At 45.9% G+C, this 17,648-nt stretch overlaps 1 protein-coding gene across 3 annotated transcripts in view; it reads left to right on the plus strand.

Annotated features, from left to right (window-relative positions):
• The window catches only part of dnmbp (dynamin binding protein), a 47,519-nt gene that overhangs the window by 5,097 nt on the left and 24,774 nt on the right, over nucleotides 1-17,648 (plus strand). For 2 of the 3 annotated variants that reach the window (XM_080517582.1, XM_080517584.1), the window contains exons 2-4: nucleotides 12,164-12,318; nucleotides 12,655-12,777; nucleotides 14,783-17,002. In XM_080517582.1, coding sequence (XP_080373708.1) covers nucleotides 12,174-12,318; nucleotides 12,655-12,777; nucleotides 14,783-17,002 — 2,488 coding nt within the window. In that variant the 5' untranslated portion in view covers nucleotides 12,164-12,173. Of the gene's footprint in view, nucleotides 1-12,108; nucleotides 12,319-12,654; nucleotides 12,778-14,782; nucleotides 17,003-17,648 lie in introns of those variants that run through there. The other variant, XM_080517583.1, reaches the window with a different exon arrangement.

Below are 17,648 nucleotides of genomic sequence, written 5' to 3' on the forward strand. Positions count from 1 at the left end.
AATAAGAGTCTTAAGGCAAAATTCACTTTCTAATGGTTTTCCAACAGTAATATGTGTCACCAGAAGTGTAGACAGTGTGTCCTCTCTCTCCCTGGTTGTTCCAGGTTTTAAAAAGTGTGTTGCTCAAACCAGCCAATCAGAAATCAAACCCTATATAGTGTCATCAGGGGTTTAGCCAATCACAATCAAGGTAGGCTCCTCCCATTTGACTCCTCCCACAATCAGGCAGCTCTGCTCTGGCACATGGCGCCACGAGAGGAAGTCCTTCCTCCTCTTCCCATAGATGGGCGTGTGTGGGCGGAGCCAGTCCAGCTCTCACAGACACAGCAGATTCTGAATGCAGCTCCTAGGATCCAATATTCTAATGGATGGAGAATCAAGGAGGAGCTGGAAACTTAGAATAAAAGGTTTGTGGAGCATGGAGACCAAGAGGAAGAGTTGGAAAGCTGTAGGACATTTCTCCTTTAAATAGGCTGAAGAGGGAACAACTTGTTTCAACTGACTTTGAATTGATTAACCCATTGAGGGTTTTAATAAGAATTCTAAAGCTACGTCTTCTGATAGAAAGTAAGCTTTCTATCAAGTACAAAGTTGGTAAATACAAGTAGAATATTTAAACAAACATTTCAAATCTATTCTGCGTAAGGTAGATGTTTCACCTGCAAGTATGATGGGAAATAAACCATTTGACAATAGGGGTAACTCTTTTTGGTATCTGTTCCTCAACAATATTGACTTTACATGTAACTCCTTAAAAAAAAAAGAGCAGTATTACTCTGATACGTCACTAATTATTAAAAGAATTATTCTGCCTTGTTTTGGGGCATTTACAGACATTGATATTGCGTCTGTTGGTCTCTCTGCTTGCACTGTGGCGAGTTTATCTGCTGGACTAAAACTGAATATTTCAACATGGAGAGGCGTTTGACTCAGCCAGCCAGATGTGTTGTCAGTGTGCAGCTGGCAGGCGCCACGTGGAGCTGCCTCCTCTGGACCAAACGCACCGTGAGGTTGGCTCTACAGTGCAGAACGTCGCCGTGTTGGGCAGCAGCTCAGCCATTTCATATATTTCACATCCGGAGGATATTTTCCATGATTTTTTTCCCCCTTGGTGTTATTTGTGAAGGAACTGAATATTTCAGTGTGAAGGTCCAAACAAGGAGCTTTGGGACAAATGTTTGTGCTTTGGTGAGTTTTTTTTTTGTTTTTAGGCAAACATGGCATTGATTAAGAGCTGGCAAAAGACGGCACATCATGTCCGTGTGTGTGTGTGTTTTATTTTGCTTGTGTGTGAGGAAAGAAGTCTGAATCGGTCTGTGACTCTTTAACAGGGCGGGGCAAAAAGTCCATTTAATCGATTTATCGAATCTGTAGCTAAAAGCGATTTTTATTTTGCAAATTTGAGGGTTTTTTCCACGTTTTCCACATTCCATTGTACCATTCCTTGTAGGTTTCCATAGTTGCTGTTGCACTTTTGCTTCAACCTGGTTAAAGTTTGAATTTATAGAATGACAGAGTGACATTTACTTTTTATTTTGGGATTGTTTATACACACTTTTTTAACTCTGAGGACAATCACGGCAATAAAGTTGCACTTGTGAGGAAAGAAGGCTGGATCGGCTTTGTGGTCGTGCCTCAGAGGTTCTGTGACTCTTTAACACATGCTCATAAAGCAAAATGACCCGTGTTGACAACTGTCAGCTGGCCACTCCCCCCCCCCACCACCACACACACACACACACACACACACACACACACACACACACACACACACACACACACACACACACACACACACACACACACACACACCTCACCCTCTTCACATGTGTTGAAAGACTAGACAGTGAAAAAGGATGCAGCACATGTCCCGCAGGTTTTAATATCCAGAACTGTCCACCTGCTCCACGGTGAATGTGTTTTCAGCCGACTCAGCACTCTGGGCGCTGCCTGGCCAGCGTAAACAAAACGCTATCAAGAGACATCAGCAGCCATCCAGCTCACTCCAGAGGTTTCTACCAGTGTATACACACACACACACACACACACACGCATACAGATAGAAGCACGTGCCAGCGTGCCACTTCAGTGTATTTGAATGGGATGAATGGCGCCGCGGTCAGTTTACCGGTGCGCGCGTCGCTCCCGGATCATGAGGTGGCGGCTTTATTGTTGGCATCGGCCCGCGTTTGTGTGAAAGAATACGGACAGTCAGCAGATCCAACTTCCTCTGCGCTCGTCTCGCAATAACTCGTCTGAACTCCCAGCACTACCGTCTCAGGTGCAAAGTGAGGGTTTGTGACGCACGGTCGTCGCTACGTGTGTGTAACCCAACGCTCAATTAGGGCTTTTTGACTTGATCAGTCAGCGCAATAAAGTTGCGTAAAAAACAAAAAACACAATATAACCTTGAAGTGAAATCTTTTATTGTCATGACACAGGGAGACACGTTAGTTCTCCAAAGCAGGGGCGTCAAACTCAGGTCCTGCCCTGCACCTTTTCCACCGTGTCCCTCCTAACTCCTTATCTAGTCACTTCTCCTTAAGCCCAGAAGTGTTTAGTGTAGCGGCCATGATGAGAACTGTCTGAATTCTCAATAAGCAAAGGAAAGGAGACTCAATGCTTCCTTAAGAGCTTCCTTTAGCCTAGGAAACACTGATGCTTCCTTTAGCCTAGGAAACACTGATGTTTCCTTTAGAGCCTCCTTTAGCCTAGGAAACACTGATGCTTCCTTTAGCCTAGGAAACACTGATGCTTCCTTTAGAACCTCCTTTAGCATAGGAAACACTGATGCTTCCTTTAGAGCCTCATTTAGCCTAGGAAACACTGATGCTTCCTTTAGCCTAGGAAACACTGATGCTTCCTTTAGAACCTCCTTTAGCATAGGAAACACTGATGCTTCCTTTAGAGCCTCCTTTAGCCTAGGAAACACTGATGCTTCCTTTAGCCTAGGAAACACTGATGCTTCCTTTCGCGCCTCCTTTAGCCTAGGAAACACTGATGCTTCCTTTAGCCTAGGAAACACTAATGCTTCCTTTAGCCTAGGAAACACTAATGCTTCCTTTAGCCTAGGAACCACTGATGCTTCCTTTAGCCTAGGAAACACTGATGCTTCCTTTAGAACCTCCTTTAGCATAGGAAACACTGATGCTTCCTTTAGAGCCTCCTTTAGCCTAGGAAACACTGATGCTTCCTTTAGCCTGGGAAACACTGATGCTTCCTTTAGCCTAGGAAACACTGATGCTTCCTTTAGAACCTCCTTTGGCATAGGAAACACTGATGCTTCCTTTAGAGCCTCCTTTAGCCTAGGAAACACTGATGCTTCCTTTAGCCTGGGAAACACTGATGCTTCCTTTAGCCTAGGAAACACTGATGCTTCCTTTAGCCTAGGAAACACTGATGCTTCCTTTAGCCTAGGAAACACTGATGCTTCCTTTAGAGCCGGCCTCCATCACCTCGTCCTGAGCTCCACCCCTGGCCTCCTGAGCTCCACCCCCGGCCTCCATCACCTCCCCGAAGCGGTGCGCTATGTGGTTCCTGAAGACGCTCCATTTGGTGAAGAAATTTCCCGTCGCAGGACCAATGAGGGACTTTTAGAAAATGAACTCTGCTGTCAATCTGTCCCGTGTCGTGAATGTCTGAGGCTACAGCGTAGACGTACGCTAGTAGATTCTTCACTATTCGTACAGCCTCTCATCTGCACCATATGGTCTACACTCTATGGGCTACATCAGCGGTCCCCAACCCTGGGCAGTGGACCGGTACCGGGCCGTGGGTCGTTTGGTACCGGGCCACACAAAAACAGTAAATAACTTACATTACTTCAGTTTTATTTATTATCCGAGGCTAGACAATCTTGTATTTTAACAATTGACCGAATTCTCTCTGTTACATCCGTCTATAACTCGCTTGTGTCGGTCACATGATAAACTAGCGCTGATATTAAACCCACAAGCAGCAAAATGAGTAAAAAACCAGTCGTCTTTGAAAAGTTTCTTTGCAAAGAGGAAAAGGTCCAGTGAGGAGACAGAAGAATAACATACTAGTAAGTAGAAAAACGTGCAAGTACACAATGGATTCATGTTTATTATCATATTTACAAAATCCCACCGTTTTGTGTTGGTCGTATCATTTTATTTTGTAGTATTTATCCACCACACCTCAAGGCCGGTCCGTGAAAATATTTTTCACTCCAACCTCCTACAGAGGATGAGCTTGTCGACGGTACAACATTCCAAAAAGTGTAAATTCAGGGGACATACCGATACACCTTGGACTGTTGGTTCTTAAGGGGAAAATGATCAAATTAACATGCGATATGGTGTCATAGGCACTTTAAATGGAATCTTACCTACTTATGGTTGGTTTTCGTGCCGCAATGGTTTTCTAAACGTCTGATCAGGCCTCGGGTCAGACAGTTGGAGCTTTGTCTGGCTGTCAGCTGCAGGGTGTGTGTGTGTGTGTGTGTGTGTGTGTGTGTGTGTGTGTGTGTGTGTGTGTGTGTGTGTGTGTGTGTGTGTGTGTGTGTGTGTGTGTGTGTGTGTGTGTGTGTGTGTGTGTGTGTGTGTGTGTGTGTGTGTGTGTGTGTGTGTGTGTGTGTGTGTGTGTGTGTGTGTGTGTGTGTGTGTGTGTGTCAGCTGTTGATTTAGCCGTCTGTCGTGATCCTGTTACTTTCTCCAGGCCGGTGCCAAGTGACACACACTAGTCCGAGTCACACAGCACCCCCCCCCCCCCCCCCCCCCCCACACACACACACACACACACACACACACACACGATCACTGATCAATGCAGAGAAGGTTTTCTCTCAGATGTAATGACGTGGTTTATGATCCACAGTGTGTTTGAGTCTTTTCCCGTTCCTGATCAGAGTCCTGCAGCTTATCAGGTAATAGTCGGTCCACGCCTGTGGGCTTCGTTTGGAAGACTTCGGTGTGTGAAACGCCCTTTGTACATTTTTTTTTTTGTTTCTTTTTAAACGCAGTGGTTGATCAGCAGTTAACACTTCATATCCTGACAAGAATTAGTGTCTTGTAGGTGTTTCTCGGGATGATACCATCCAAGGACTTTAATCTCATTGATCAGTAGCTGCATTTGCAGGTCAAAGTCTTTTCCAATCCTTCTTCTATTTCAATGAATGTGTTTCTGTTGTTCTTTTCAGAATCTGCTGTATGAGTCAGAATTATTTACTGGCACGACTAAATCATTACGCTTCTGCACAGGAGAAAAATTTCGAGGTTTAAAAGGCTTAATTCACTCATAAAATGAGTTTTGTTGAGGAGAGACTCTGGATTTCGATCGTACACCAGTAGATTTACCACATTAATTCTTTTTTTGAATACAATTGCCTCCTTGTTTAACTTCTCTGGTGGAATAATGATGTAGTGAACATTGAGTGGCTGGACAGAGAGTCTAATTAATCCTGTTTGGTTCAACAACAGATGTTTCTTGTTCTGAGTCTTTTTTAATGACTTACTTTCTCCTCCTTTAAAACAAATAGAAAACTGAATTTGAAGTACTTTTATTTCAATTCCCACTGCTCCACTATTAAAGGAGTCATATCGCACAACTTTTCTACACTTTCACATGGTTCCTATTGGTCTAAAAACATTGTATTCAAAGTTTTTTTGCTAACCCTTGACTATTTGATCATTGGGCCTCATTCAGGTTTCAGGAGCTGGACTGGCTCCGCCCACACGCCCATGTTGGGAAGAGGAAGAAGTGCTTCATCTCCTCATGCCATGTGCTATTGTTTACATTCTATCTGTCATATCAACCAAGACAATCAGAACCAGAATGTGACCCAGAAGGAGAAGCTCCTGAACAAGTTGTGACTCTGCTGCTGCAGCAGGACATTTCAGAATGTTAGTAAAACATATTGTGTGTCTCAATATGTTCATCAGTTGCTCTGAATATTTTATTTACAAAGAAATGTGCTGTTTTAACGGCACATAAATGACTATTCAGACCAGCCTGAGTGACTCTGACCTTATCTCACGATGTGCATGTCACACTGAGATCAGATAATTTAATGATCCTCTACTAATGATCATAATTAGTAGCAGACAGGAGAATATCCTGAACCTCCATTTACTCATAGAAATATAGAACAAGATCACCTCACAATTACCAAGCCCAGACACTCACCTCAGACTCTGCAAAGCCTACATTTGAACCCTCTAAAGGAAGCATCAGTGTTTCCTAGGCTAAAGGAGGTTCTAAAGGAAGCATCAGTGTTTCTTAGGCTAAAGGAGGCTCTAAAGGAAGCATCAGTGTTTCCTAGGCTAAAGGAAGCATCAGTGTTTCCTAGGCTAAGGAAGCATCAGTGTTTCCTAGGCTAAAGGAAGCATCAGTGTTTCCTAGGCTAAAGGAAACATCAGTGTTTCCTAGGCTAAAGGAAGCATCAGTGTTTCCTAGGCTCAAGGAAGCATCAGTGTTTCCTAGGCTAAAGGAGGCTCTAAAGGAAGCATCAGTGTTTCCTAGGCTAAAGGAGGCTCTAAAGGAAGCATCAGTGTTTCCTAGGCTAAAGGAAGCAGCAGTGTTTCCTAGGCTAAAGGAAGCAGCAGTGTTTCCTAGGCTCAAGGAAGCATCAGTGTTTCCTAGGCTCAAGGAGGCTCTAAAGGAAGCATCAGCCAACACGTTCTCTTTTCCTGCCCGTCACTCAAGAAGTCAGCGCTCCTCTCTGAATGTGACTCGTCTCTGCGACGCAGCTGAAGGCAGCGTCTTGTTTTCCACAGCTGTGACAGTCGGCCGGTGGTTCATTCATCTGGATAAGATGTGCCGGAGCGACGGCTCTGTGAAACGCCGTGTTAAAGGCACTGAGCGCACAGACACACAGACAAACCAGAAATAACACTAAGGAGCTTGTCCGGCGGGATTCAGGTCCAAAGGATTAGCGCCGTCTGGATTCCCTCTGTTGGGTTTTAATGCTGTTAAAGCAATTGGACAAATCGGATTGAAATTGAAATTGATTGTCGCTGTAAGTCTGTGATGAAAAGACGGTAACCTTCACACCAGCAGAGACTTTTATCACTCGGCAAGATGTTTTGATAACCTCCCGAGTCCCACCAGTTATTAGACCGGTCATCTTGTATTATTAACAATATAAAGAAAACAACATGGTTCTTCATGCTTTTTAAATGCAACCTGTTTTATATGGGGTTATATTTGTGCCAAAATTCTGAGCGAGCGATGGGAAAATTTGAGCGCAAAAAAATTAATTGTGCAAGTACACTAATAACATTTTGAGGAAATATTTAAATTGCGCAAAGACAAACTTGAGATTGCACGCTCAAAAATCCTTTCTGTGCTCAGATTCTTCCTCTGCGCTCAACCTCTCTCTCTCTCGCGCTCAACCTCTCTCTCTCGCGCTCAACCTCTCTCTCTCTCTCGCGCTCAACCTCTCTCTCTCGCGCTCAACCTCTCTCTCTCTCGCTCGCTCAAATCTCTCCATGTCCGCGCTCAAGTCCTGCTGTGCGCTCGCTCAAAATGTGCAAAGCCCAAATGTGACAGACACGGTTGTCCACCAATCACAGAAATTTGGGGCGGGTGTTGAACTCTGATTGGTTACTTCGGATTCTGGAAGTGCCTCATAACCAACAAAGAAGAAAAAGAAGAAGAAGAGGGAAAAACAAACTGCGGGGGAAAACATGTTGTAGTCCAGGATCATTATCTTTAGTTTTCCTTATTTCTGTTTTCCTTCGCAGTTTGTTTTTCCCTCTTCTTCTTCGTCGGTTATGAGGCACTTCCAGAAACCGAAGCAACCAATCAGAATTCAACGCCCGCCCCAAATTTCTGTGATTGGTGGACAACCGTGTCTGTCACATTTGGGCTTTGCACATTTTGAGCGAGCGCACAGCAGGACTTGAGCGGAGGTGGAGAGATTTGAGCGAGCGAGAGAGAGAGAGAGAGGTTGAGCACGAGAGAGAGAGAGGTTGAGCGAGAGAGAGAGAGGTTGAGCACGCAGAGGAAGAATCTGAGCGCAGAAATGATTTTTGAGAGCGCAATCTCAAGTTTGTCTTTGCGCAATTTAAATATTTCCTCAAAATGTTATTAGTGTGCTTGCACAATTAATTTTTTTGCGCTCAAATTTTCCCATCGCTCGCTCAGAATTTTGGCACAAATATAACCCCATAGTTTTCATATTTTTTACATTTAAAGCTATTTGCTTTTCCACTGCGAAGCAGAACTCCATCAATATGCGTCTTTAAAGTCGCTGCATGTTGTATTTTACAGCAGTTCTTTCGAGATCTTGCGTCGCCTCAGCATTTTTGACCTTTTGTAGCTTTTGTAGCTGTCGACAACATCACGACGCGACGAACAAATGAGTTGTCATTGTGTGTGCCTCTGCGTCTTATGTTTCAAGCCAGTTTCAGTTTGGATTCATTAATTCTTCGTGTTTTCGAGGCGCCGGCGGTCAAAGTGTTTAAAAGAGTTCTCCCTGCACCGTCACACCAGCAGAGCAGCTCACACTGTTACCAGTCAGACGGATTCATACTTTCATGTGGTTGACTCCGGATTCTGTTGCTCTTCTCTCATCTGGAGCCAGTTATGCTGCGTTCCTCTGACTGCTGGCATCAACAAGGCATTTCTACCCAAAGAACTGAGTCTCACTGGATGTTTCTTGGTTTTTGAGGCAACTTTTCCTTAAAACCTCCAAACGGTGGAGTGTGAAAATGTCTGTGAATTACCAGTTCGGTCACATGGATCCTGTCGCTCTGTTGAATCTCGACCACGTCTGCGTATCTAGTACGATTGTGTCGCCGCCGAGCAACTGGCTGATTGGATATCTGCGCTGGCTGTATCTGAAGTTTTAGCCAATGAATGTGTGTGTTGAGACAGTCAAAGCAAGTATTTATACGACCTCGCATACCAAGGAAAATAATCTACAAACACGGACTTGTGCTCTATTTCAGTTTCTGTGTCTTTAAACCTGCTGGACCACACAGAGCTTGGTTGCTCTTTGTTTACAGGAACTGTTCTCGCTCCTCCAGACACTGAGCTTTTGTCGGTAAGATCGTTTTGGCTCTTTGTTTCGGGAAAGCCAAACCACAAAGGTGCATGCTGGGGCTTGTTCCATTCATCTCTCAGATAATGTGCAGAAAATGAGTCATTTTGTCCTCCTGTTAATATTACCTTGACAAAATGACATTTAAATCAGGATCCGGGTTCCCGGAGAACATTCAAGCTCTGAATTTGATTTGGGAAGTCTTCAGGAAACAAAAACAGAACAACCGACACGACGACGTATTCACTCCGACCACATCACTACAAACTAAACAAGACTCTACATAATGTCACACATTTTTTTAAACTAATATGATGTTTACATTACACATTCAATATATGCCATACATAAGTTTTATAGATGGTTTATACATGCACATCAAGCATATATGCAAATGTATATACATACATACACGTGTATGTACATGACATTTACTTAATATTAATGATATACAATTACATTTTAAATACAAAACATGTTTAAATTAATAGTATATTTTACACCATTACATGCATATTATATATTATAGTTGTCCAAGGTAAAATTGTTGCTCTTCTTTCGTGTACTTACTATTGAGGGCTGGGCGATTTGGCCGAGAAAAACAATCTGTGATTTTCTTTTTAATTCGAGTTTCGATCAGAATTTTTGAAATCAGAACCCGGTACTGGATAGGATCGGCCCCATGTCTACACATAACTGAAACAATGTAAAGCTATACATGAAGATAATGACTACAGAGAGGTGTACAAAATAAATATTAAATTAAATTTAACTTCAGAAGCCACATACAGTCCAGTTTCTTCTTGAGTGGCTGGACTGGTAAAGTAATGCTATAATAACTTTTGAATTTTGCAAGATCACACAATTAGTACTCAAAATGACAACAATCTCAACATAAAGTCAATTTTAATTAAACATTCTGCTGCAAAATACAGTCAAATGTAAAAAAAACCAAAAAAGCCTATATAACCACTTGCTTGGTGATTTCTGAGGCTTTTTTCTTTCCATTAAGGTGCGTTAACAGTTCAAACCACTCCGTGCTGGAATATCTATCCGCTCTTCCTGGGTTCCTCGTCCCGAGGTTCTGCGGGACACATAAGTTAGACGTCTTTCAGCAACCTGGACACTACTTTTTGAAGATTAACCGTCCAAATGACGTCTGGAGGCTCGTCGCCTTAAACTGAACTAAATGGAGCTGCTGCTGCTACTCAAACTGGTTTTAGCAGCAAAAGTACTGCCTGTGTTCAGTCTGTTACACCGAACCCCCCCTTTTTGTACCGAGAAGTACGACTGCAACAGTAGAAACCCACAATGATTGTAAACAAACATGGCGGTCCCAGAGCGGTTTGGCTCACGGTCCATATTCCCGGCAGTGTGTCTGCTGCTGATGCATTGTAAATGCACTCTTTTTTTTTTTTAACGGATTAGGTGTTGTCATGTGAAACGTTGTCATGGAAACGGGTCCTGAGACTGAGCTTCTCATGTAAACGCGAAGCATAATATGAAGCAATATGTTCCCAACAACCCCCCATCGTGTTACACTGAACATAAATACACTGTTAAGTTGCTTGAGGGGAAAAAAAACCTATTTCAGACCAAGAAGTTTGGGAACCACTGATGTTATTGATGAAGTGTTATCCGGTGATACTTCAGTCATTGCTGTTTTTGACATATTGTCCAACATTCCCCATGACTGCACTTGTGAAGACGAGTCGTCTGTCACAGGAGATGAACAGCAGCCACATTGTGCTTCATGTTCAGGTTGTCTTTAGCCGCCGCTCGGCCTCGGCCTCTTGACTTGCATTAGTTACAGCCTGGGCTCGTGTTTCACTGGGGTGGTGTGGAGTCCATAGCGAGCCGCCACACGGTGAGCCGCCACACGGCGAGCCGCCACACGGCGTGCTTGTTAGGAAAAAGCGTTGTGGTTTAGTGGTCAACCAAGCAACCAGCCACACGCAGGAGAACATTCAGGTGTTTTCTCTCCTCTGCCGTCATTCGCCTGCTGCTCAGCCACATCCGGGATAACCTGACCGATGGCTGGAGGCCCCCCCCCCCCCCCCACACACCCCCCCAGCAGCTCCATTGACCTCCTAACAGAAGCCTCTTTGACGGAGGCAAACTGCAGCCCTCTTCTCTCGTTCCTCCATCCCCACCTGTGGTTAGTGTTTCCAGATAGCGACGCTCCAGGGCTGCTCACTTTCTGCTTTTCTGCTTTTCTTTTTAGGAAAATCCACCACAAATTTGTACGATTGCTGTTTTGATGTTTCTTTCTATTTATTTTTTCCCTCCTACATTAGTGATTGGGGTTTTCTTGTCCAGCTATGGAGGGGGCTTTAATTGCAAACACATGTGGCGTCAGATCAGCAAACGGTTTCAAATTACAACTAATCACGATGATTATTGTTTTGTTTGCCAACCAGAAGTGTGGTTGTTGAATTAAAACTTTGCAGTAATGTCAGACAGACACTTGTTGGTAAACGGGAGATAATCCTTCCTCTTCCAATAGATTGTTTAATGGTTTATTTAATTTAATAACATTTTTTATTTAATTTAATTTTGTTTTGCTTTTTAATTCTTTTTAAATTAAATAAAAAAAAGGTTGTGGTTTGTTTACATTTTACAATTGTAAGCAAACTGAAACAGTCACACGCCACAGTATGACGCTTTTACATGACAGACACATAGATTCTGATGATTTGATTAGAAAATCCACTCCACCACCAGGAAAATGTGTGTGTGGTATGAATAATGTACCTGAAGTGAGTTTCCATCCCATAAACTGAGTTTCCACAGGAGACGGCGGAGAAACAGGAGAGGGAAGGAAAAGTGGGAAGGAGTGTCCTTCAGCTGCTTTAATTAGACCTCTTTCTTTCTTTCTTCCTTTCTTTCTTTCTTTCTTCCTTTCTTTCTTTCTTTCTGTCGCAGGTTTCTCACGCTCTCACAGTCCGTTTCACTCGCTAATTCATGAAAGCCTGTTGGTTTGAATAAGGAGGATTTTAAATGGCGCCTTGTACAGAAAGCAACAAACAGAAGTCCTGCACTTTGGTTTTTCTTTCTTCTACTCGTCGTGGATCCATGTGGATCCTGGTTTTTACCATGAGGAAGTGTGGAAGTTGTGTTTTCACCACATTTCTCCCCCTCCCCCTCCCCCGGCAGGTAATGAGTGATGGAAGCGGGGTCGGTGGTGCGTGCCGTGTTCGAGTTCCTGCCCAGCGTCTCCGAGGAGCTGCCCCTCTTCACCGGCGACGTCATCGAGGTGCTCGGCGTGGTGGACGAGTTCTGGTTGCTCGGCAACAAAGATGGCGTCACAGGTACGAAGGATTTGAACTGACGTGTCATAAAAAGCCATCGCGACTCCTTTTTGTTCTGGATTTGTCAGTGGTTTCTTTGGCAATCGTTCTACTGTACTGGTGTCCGTGGCTCGTCTTCATTCAGCTTTCGGGACACGTCCCACTCAGACTTTAGTTCTCATCTGCAAATCGTCCCGACACTGTGTGAATGTTCACAAGTCACTGGATGTGAGTCATGGTGGAGAAGAGGAAATTGGAAAGTTGCAACACTTGAGGTTGTTTTGACTTGGGGAAACAAAGAGCATGGGTTTCTCTTTCGGTTGACTGACGTCACGTGTCCACCGTGTCGTCCTGCAGGTCAGTTCCCCAGCACGTTTGTGGAGGAGGTCACTATTCCCAGCACCAAGCCCGGAGACCCACTCGTGGTGTGCATCAGTGATTTCTCCTCAGCGGAGCCGGGCAGTCTCTCCCTGAAGAGAGGTATACACATGCAGGACTGCTTCATTAGGACTGTTTTTACCCTCACGGCTGCTTTCTGTCCCTCTGCTTTGTTCACTCTAACAACTCATGTTCTCTCGTTTAGCTTAATGCTGCTTGTTGATGTTGCGGCGCTCAGGTAAACGTTTGTTTTGTGTTGTTTTGTGTTGTGACCTGATAGTGGGAGTCTTTTTTTTCCACACAATATTGTTAAAAGTTAATATCTAATTTTCAGCTGATTATATTCTTGGTGGACATGTGACAATGTCATGATGCTTCAGAGAAAGACGGACATATTCTAATAATGTATTAAAAACTAAATTTGATTGTTTTAGGTTTTTTGACACTTAAAAAACAAATGAGGCTTAAATGTGAGACGTACAAAATTACAAAACATATCCTTTTAGAATAATTTACTTTACATATCAATTTAAAGCTGCTGTTGAAATTTGCCCCTTGCAGATTTAAAGGCTTTGTCCAAATTTCACATTTCAATGAGATTTTCTTGGCTTATATTTGCATTTGCATATTGCATATATTTGCATAATTATTAAAGCTATGGGATTAAAATAATATTTGAATCATTTTGGGGGCATAAAGCACTTTAGCGCTCCCTCAGACTGTTGGTAAACATTTTACTTCCAGATCTCTCCACTAGATGTCCTCAGAGGACAAACTTCAAACAAACATGCTCTCGTTCATCGTTTTCTTCTTTCTTTTGAGATTACTGCTTTCATGATTGATGTTTGAGATTGTGTCGTTTTATTCTTATTTTTTCCATTCATACCACTTTCAAGGATGCAGCAGCAATATTTGCAGAGAGTCTTTGTTTTGGTAAACTTCTTTAATTTAGTTTTGTCAGACGGTAAGTAGAAGCGGTAGTTGTAGAACTTATCAGGATTAAACTGAACTTTAAAACAATCTCACTAGTTTATTATTTTAAGGCAATTAGCTGCTCTTTCAGGCGATAAAAAACAAAACAATTGATCAACTTTAGTCACTTTGCTTTCGTGTGTTTTTATACTGCAATAGCCGAATGAAACATCCCAGATCAGGGGATGCAAAGGAAACTGTGATTATTGTCTGTCTGAGAGTGGAAATGTTCATTTCCAGTAGGGTTTTCCACAATCCTGAGGGCCATGTTCAGCGCTGGTCACAGACACAATGGGAGGTGGAGCCACAGGTCTGTGGAATGTGGCCTCCATGACTTCTGCTTGGACCAGTCACAATTCCTGTAATCCCTCATTCCCCTGTTGTACGTTAGACCCCCCCAAGCAAAGTAATCAAAAATGCAATAACAAAGCTAATCTGGAAAAAAAACCCAAAAACAAAAACAAAAGGACTTGTGAGCTTCTTTATAATATCAGTAAAGTCACCTGGTCTCAAGTTTCAAACACAGGTTTTTATCCACACAACGTGCAAAATGATCATTAAATAAGTTACAATCATAAATTCAGATTGCCCTTTTGGTTTCATTAGAAACATCTACGTGAAAACAAAAGACTCAGTGTGGAGGTGTGTGAACTTGTAGTGTACAAGTTTGTGTTTTTCACTGTCATATTACGCAATCGTATTGCTGTGTCTTTGTCGGTCATCTTCATGTTATTCATTATTTATACAGGACCTTTCTGAAGGTGTGCATGTGTGGTAGTGGTAGTGGTGGTGGTGGTAGTGGTGGTGTTTTTTGTTTTTTTTTAAAAGGCAAATTTTTAAGGCAATTAGCTGGAGAGGAACCTGTATTCAATGAAATAAAATGTTGTTTTCTAAGGAACAGCAGTCTGATTCAGATCTTTGTATCACTGACTGACTGTATTAGGTTTAGCTCATCACATCATAACTTGAAGGTCCTTTTTGGCGCTTTGCTTCTGGTTTTACATCATCAATGAGTAGCGTTGTATCACACCAGCCTAAAACTTCTGCACAGTGTGAAACACTTTAGAAGAAGAAACCATTCCCCAACTGAACTCTGCCCTGAATGTAAAGTGAAATGCTCTCTGTTCCGTCGTAGGGGACGTGGTGGTCGCCGAGGCCGGAGGCTCCGAGGAGGCCTGGCAGCGGGGCTGTAACGCGTGGGGCGTCCGCGGACTCTTCCCCACGTCCTGCGTCAAGGAGCTGAACCTCTCCGGCCGCTCCCGCCAGCTGTCGGAGCGCTCGGCTCAGGCCCAGGCCTCCGAGCTCCCGCCTCACGCCCTGGGCCAGGCCCTGGCTCTCATGAACCTTCATGCTCAGCTCAACGAGGAGCTGGACTTCCGCGAGGGCGACCTGATCCTCATCACGGGCCTGCCCGAGCCCGGCTGGTTCCAGGGGGAGCTGGGGGGCCGCCGGGGAATCTTCCCGGAGGGCTTCGTGGAGCTCCTCGGTCCTCTCCGCTCTCCCCGGCAGCCCGCCGACTGCCGCTACCTGAACGACGGCGTTGAAGATTTCACCTACGAGGACACTTATGACGCTGGAGAGGAGGAGGGCATGGAAGAAGGTGAGGGTTTTCTAGGAGAGGAAGAGGAACAGAGGGCTGCTGCTGAAGAAAAGCAAGAGGAGGAAGAGGAGGAAGAGGAGGAAGAGGAGGAAGAGGAGGAGGAGGAGGAGGAGGAGGAGGACGGTGTCTTTGGAGTAGCTCTGTATGAGTTTCGGGCCATGGAGCCCGGAGAGCTGGACTTTGATGTGGGAGATCGCATCCGTATTGTGAGCACTTTGGAAGACGGCTGGCTGGAGGGGGAGCTGCGGCGGCAGCGGGGGATCTTCCCTCATCGCTTTGTCAAAATAGAGGGCGACGGCCAGCAAGCCGCCAAGGAAACGGCGGCGGTCGAGCCAGAGGAAGACAAGGAAAACACCCGTTACGGCTCCAGCCATTTCAACGGGTCGGAGAACAATCCTGGGTGGGCGCCCTATGAGGACCACACCGTGTGGGACCTGGACTATTTCGAAAGGACCGAGGAGCAGAGGTGCAGGTACGAAAACAAAAGTGCCGAGGTTCCAGCCAGAGAGGGCAGAAACAGGCCCGAGTCTCAGCCACGTAGACCCGTTGCTCCACAAAGCTCCAGGCCCCAGAGACCGAGATCCACCCCCCCTGCCCGGCCCAGCCTCCCCCCCCGGCCCAGCCTGCCGTCTGGCAGGAGCAGCTTCACCAACGGTAGCGCCCCCCCTTCGCAGCCCAAGCTCACGCACAGCTTGACGCTTCCCAGCTCGCACTCCGGTTGGTCGAAGCACGCGAAGCACCGCCAGTGCTCGCCGCCAGACGGCGCCGCCGCCCACAACAGAGGCGCCGGCCTTGGCCAGGCCTTAATTAACCTGGTCGAGGGCCACAAGCAGAGGAAGTTAACGCGCCACGCCAGTGTCGGTGACGCCGACGTGATGTCACGCAGTTCGGAAGCGCGGCCACACGTTCAGAGGACGACGCGCGGCGCCAACGGGACGCCGCCGCCGCCGTCCGTCACCCTGGAAGCTCTGGCGGCGTCGGCCGGCGACCTGGAGGCGAAGCTCTCCCAGCAGCTGTTCGAGTTGGAGAGGAGCTTGACTTCTCCGTACGGCGAGGGCCTGGCGGGCCCCGGTGCCTCTGGGGACGCGTCGCCCGCCACGGAGCTCAACGAGCAGCCCGGCATCTCCAGACACTTCTCTATTCTGGATTACAGCGACGAAGGCGACCTCATCCGAGGCTCCTCGCTCGCCCCCGCATCCAGCCTCGCCCGCACTTTGTCTTTGGACCGACGCGGCGGCCTGCGGCCCCCGCCCCCCCGTCCCAGGGTGCTGCGGCCCCCCGCCCCCGCCGCCTACAGACCCGCTCGCCCGGCCCCGCGCCCACCGCCTCGGCAAAGCACTCCTCCTCCTCCTCCTCCTCCAGCGGGCGGCGCCCTGACCAACAGCCCCATCTTCTACAGTCCGGACGAGCCGGCCGCTAACCTCCACCAAATCAGCGAGGGTCGCGACGAGTTCGCCGACCTCTCGGCGGCGCAGGAACAGGAAATCCAGCGGCAGCTGGAGGCGGAGCGGGAGCTGGAGCGGGAGATGGAGCTGGAGAGCCAGAGGCGGCGGGAGGAGGAGGAGAGGTACCAGCTGTTGCTCCGGCTGCAGGAGGTGGAGCAGGACATGGAGATGTACGCGCACACGGCGGAGGAGCTGCGGGCGATGCTGGAGGACGAGGAGGAGGAGACGGCTCGCGTACAGGCCCTGGAGAACCTGGAGTTCTGCAACTACACGCTGGAGACTCTGGCTTTGGAACAGCAGCAGCTTCAAGGTAAGACTCCGACTGGCTGCATCGATGGAAGCAATAGATTTTTTTTAGATGGGTTGTGTCACACTAAATTCTATTTCACAACACTATTTTAAGTTCACAAAAAGGGAAAGCCAACTGTTGTGTTCTCGTAGAAACGATGCAAAACAAGACACAAGTAAAGAAGAATGTGTTTTACGTTGATGTTGGCCGCCTGCAGGTTTGTTCCTGCTCACTCACTGCAGGATGTAATAAAGAAGGACTCAAAAAGTGAGACGGCAGTACTAGAAAGATTTCCCGTCCAGTCCTCTCTGACGCACACAAATGCAAAAGTGTTTAAACTATTGTCATAGTTTACTGTCTCGAGTACATTTTAAGAGCTCAGTAAATGTTGCAGACACAAATACTCTGTGATGCCATTTATTGACATTGTTTGATTTTCATATTGTATTTGCACATTATCAATGATGTCCATGTGGTGACCATCTATTTATAACGGTCCTGTGAAAGGGCTTTTTGAAGGATCACTGTCCTCCAAAGCTAATTGAGTCAGATTTGTTTTCACTGCCTAATGCTCTCTGGGTGCACACTGCTGTCTTTGGCATCCAACCACTTTTTCACATAGACATGAGGCACATTCCTGCTCGCAGTGCGAGTTCAAGCGCTCCAC

Source organism: Blennius ocellaris, assembly GCF_963422515.1.
Source record: "Blennius ocellaris genome assembly, chromosome: 21".
Classification (NCBI taxonomy): Eukaryota; Metazoa; Chordata; class Actinopteri; order Blenniiformes; family Blenniidae; genus Blennius; species Blennius ocellaris.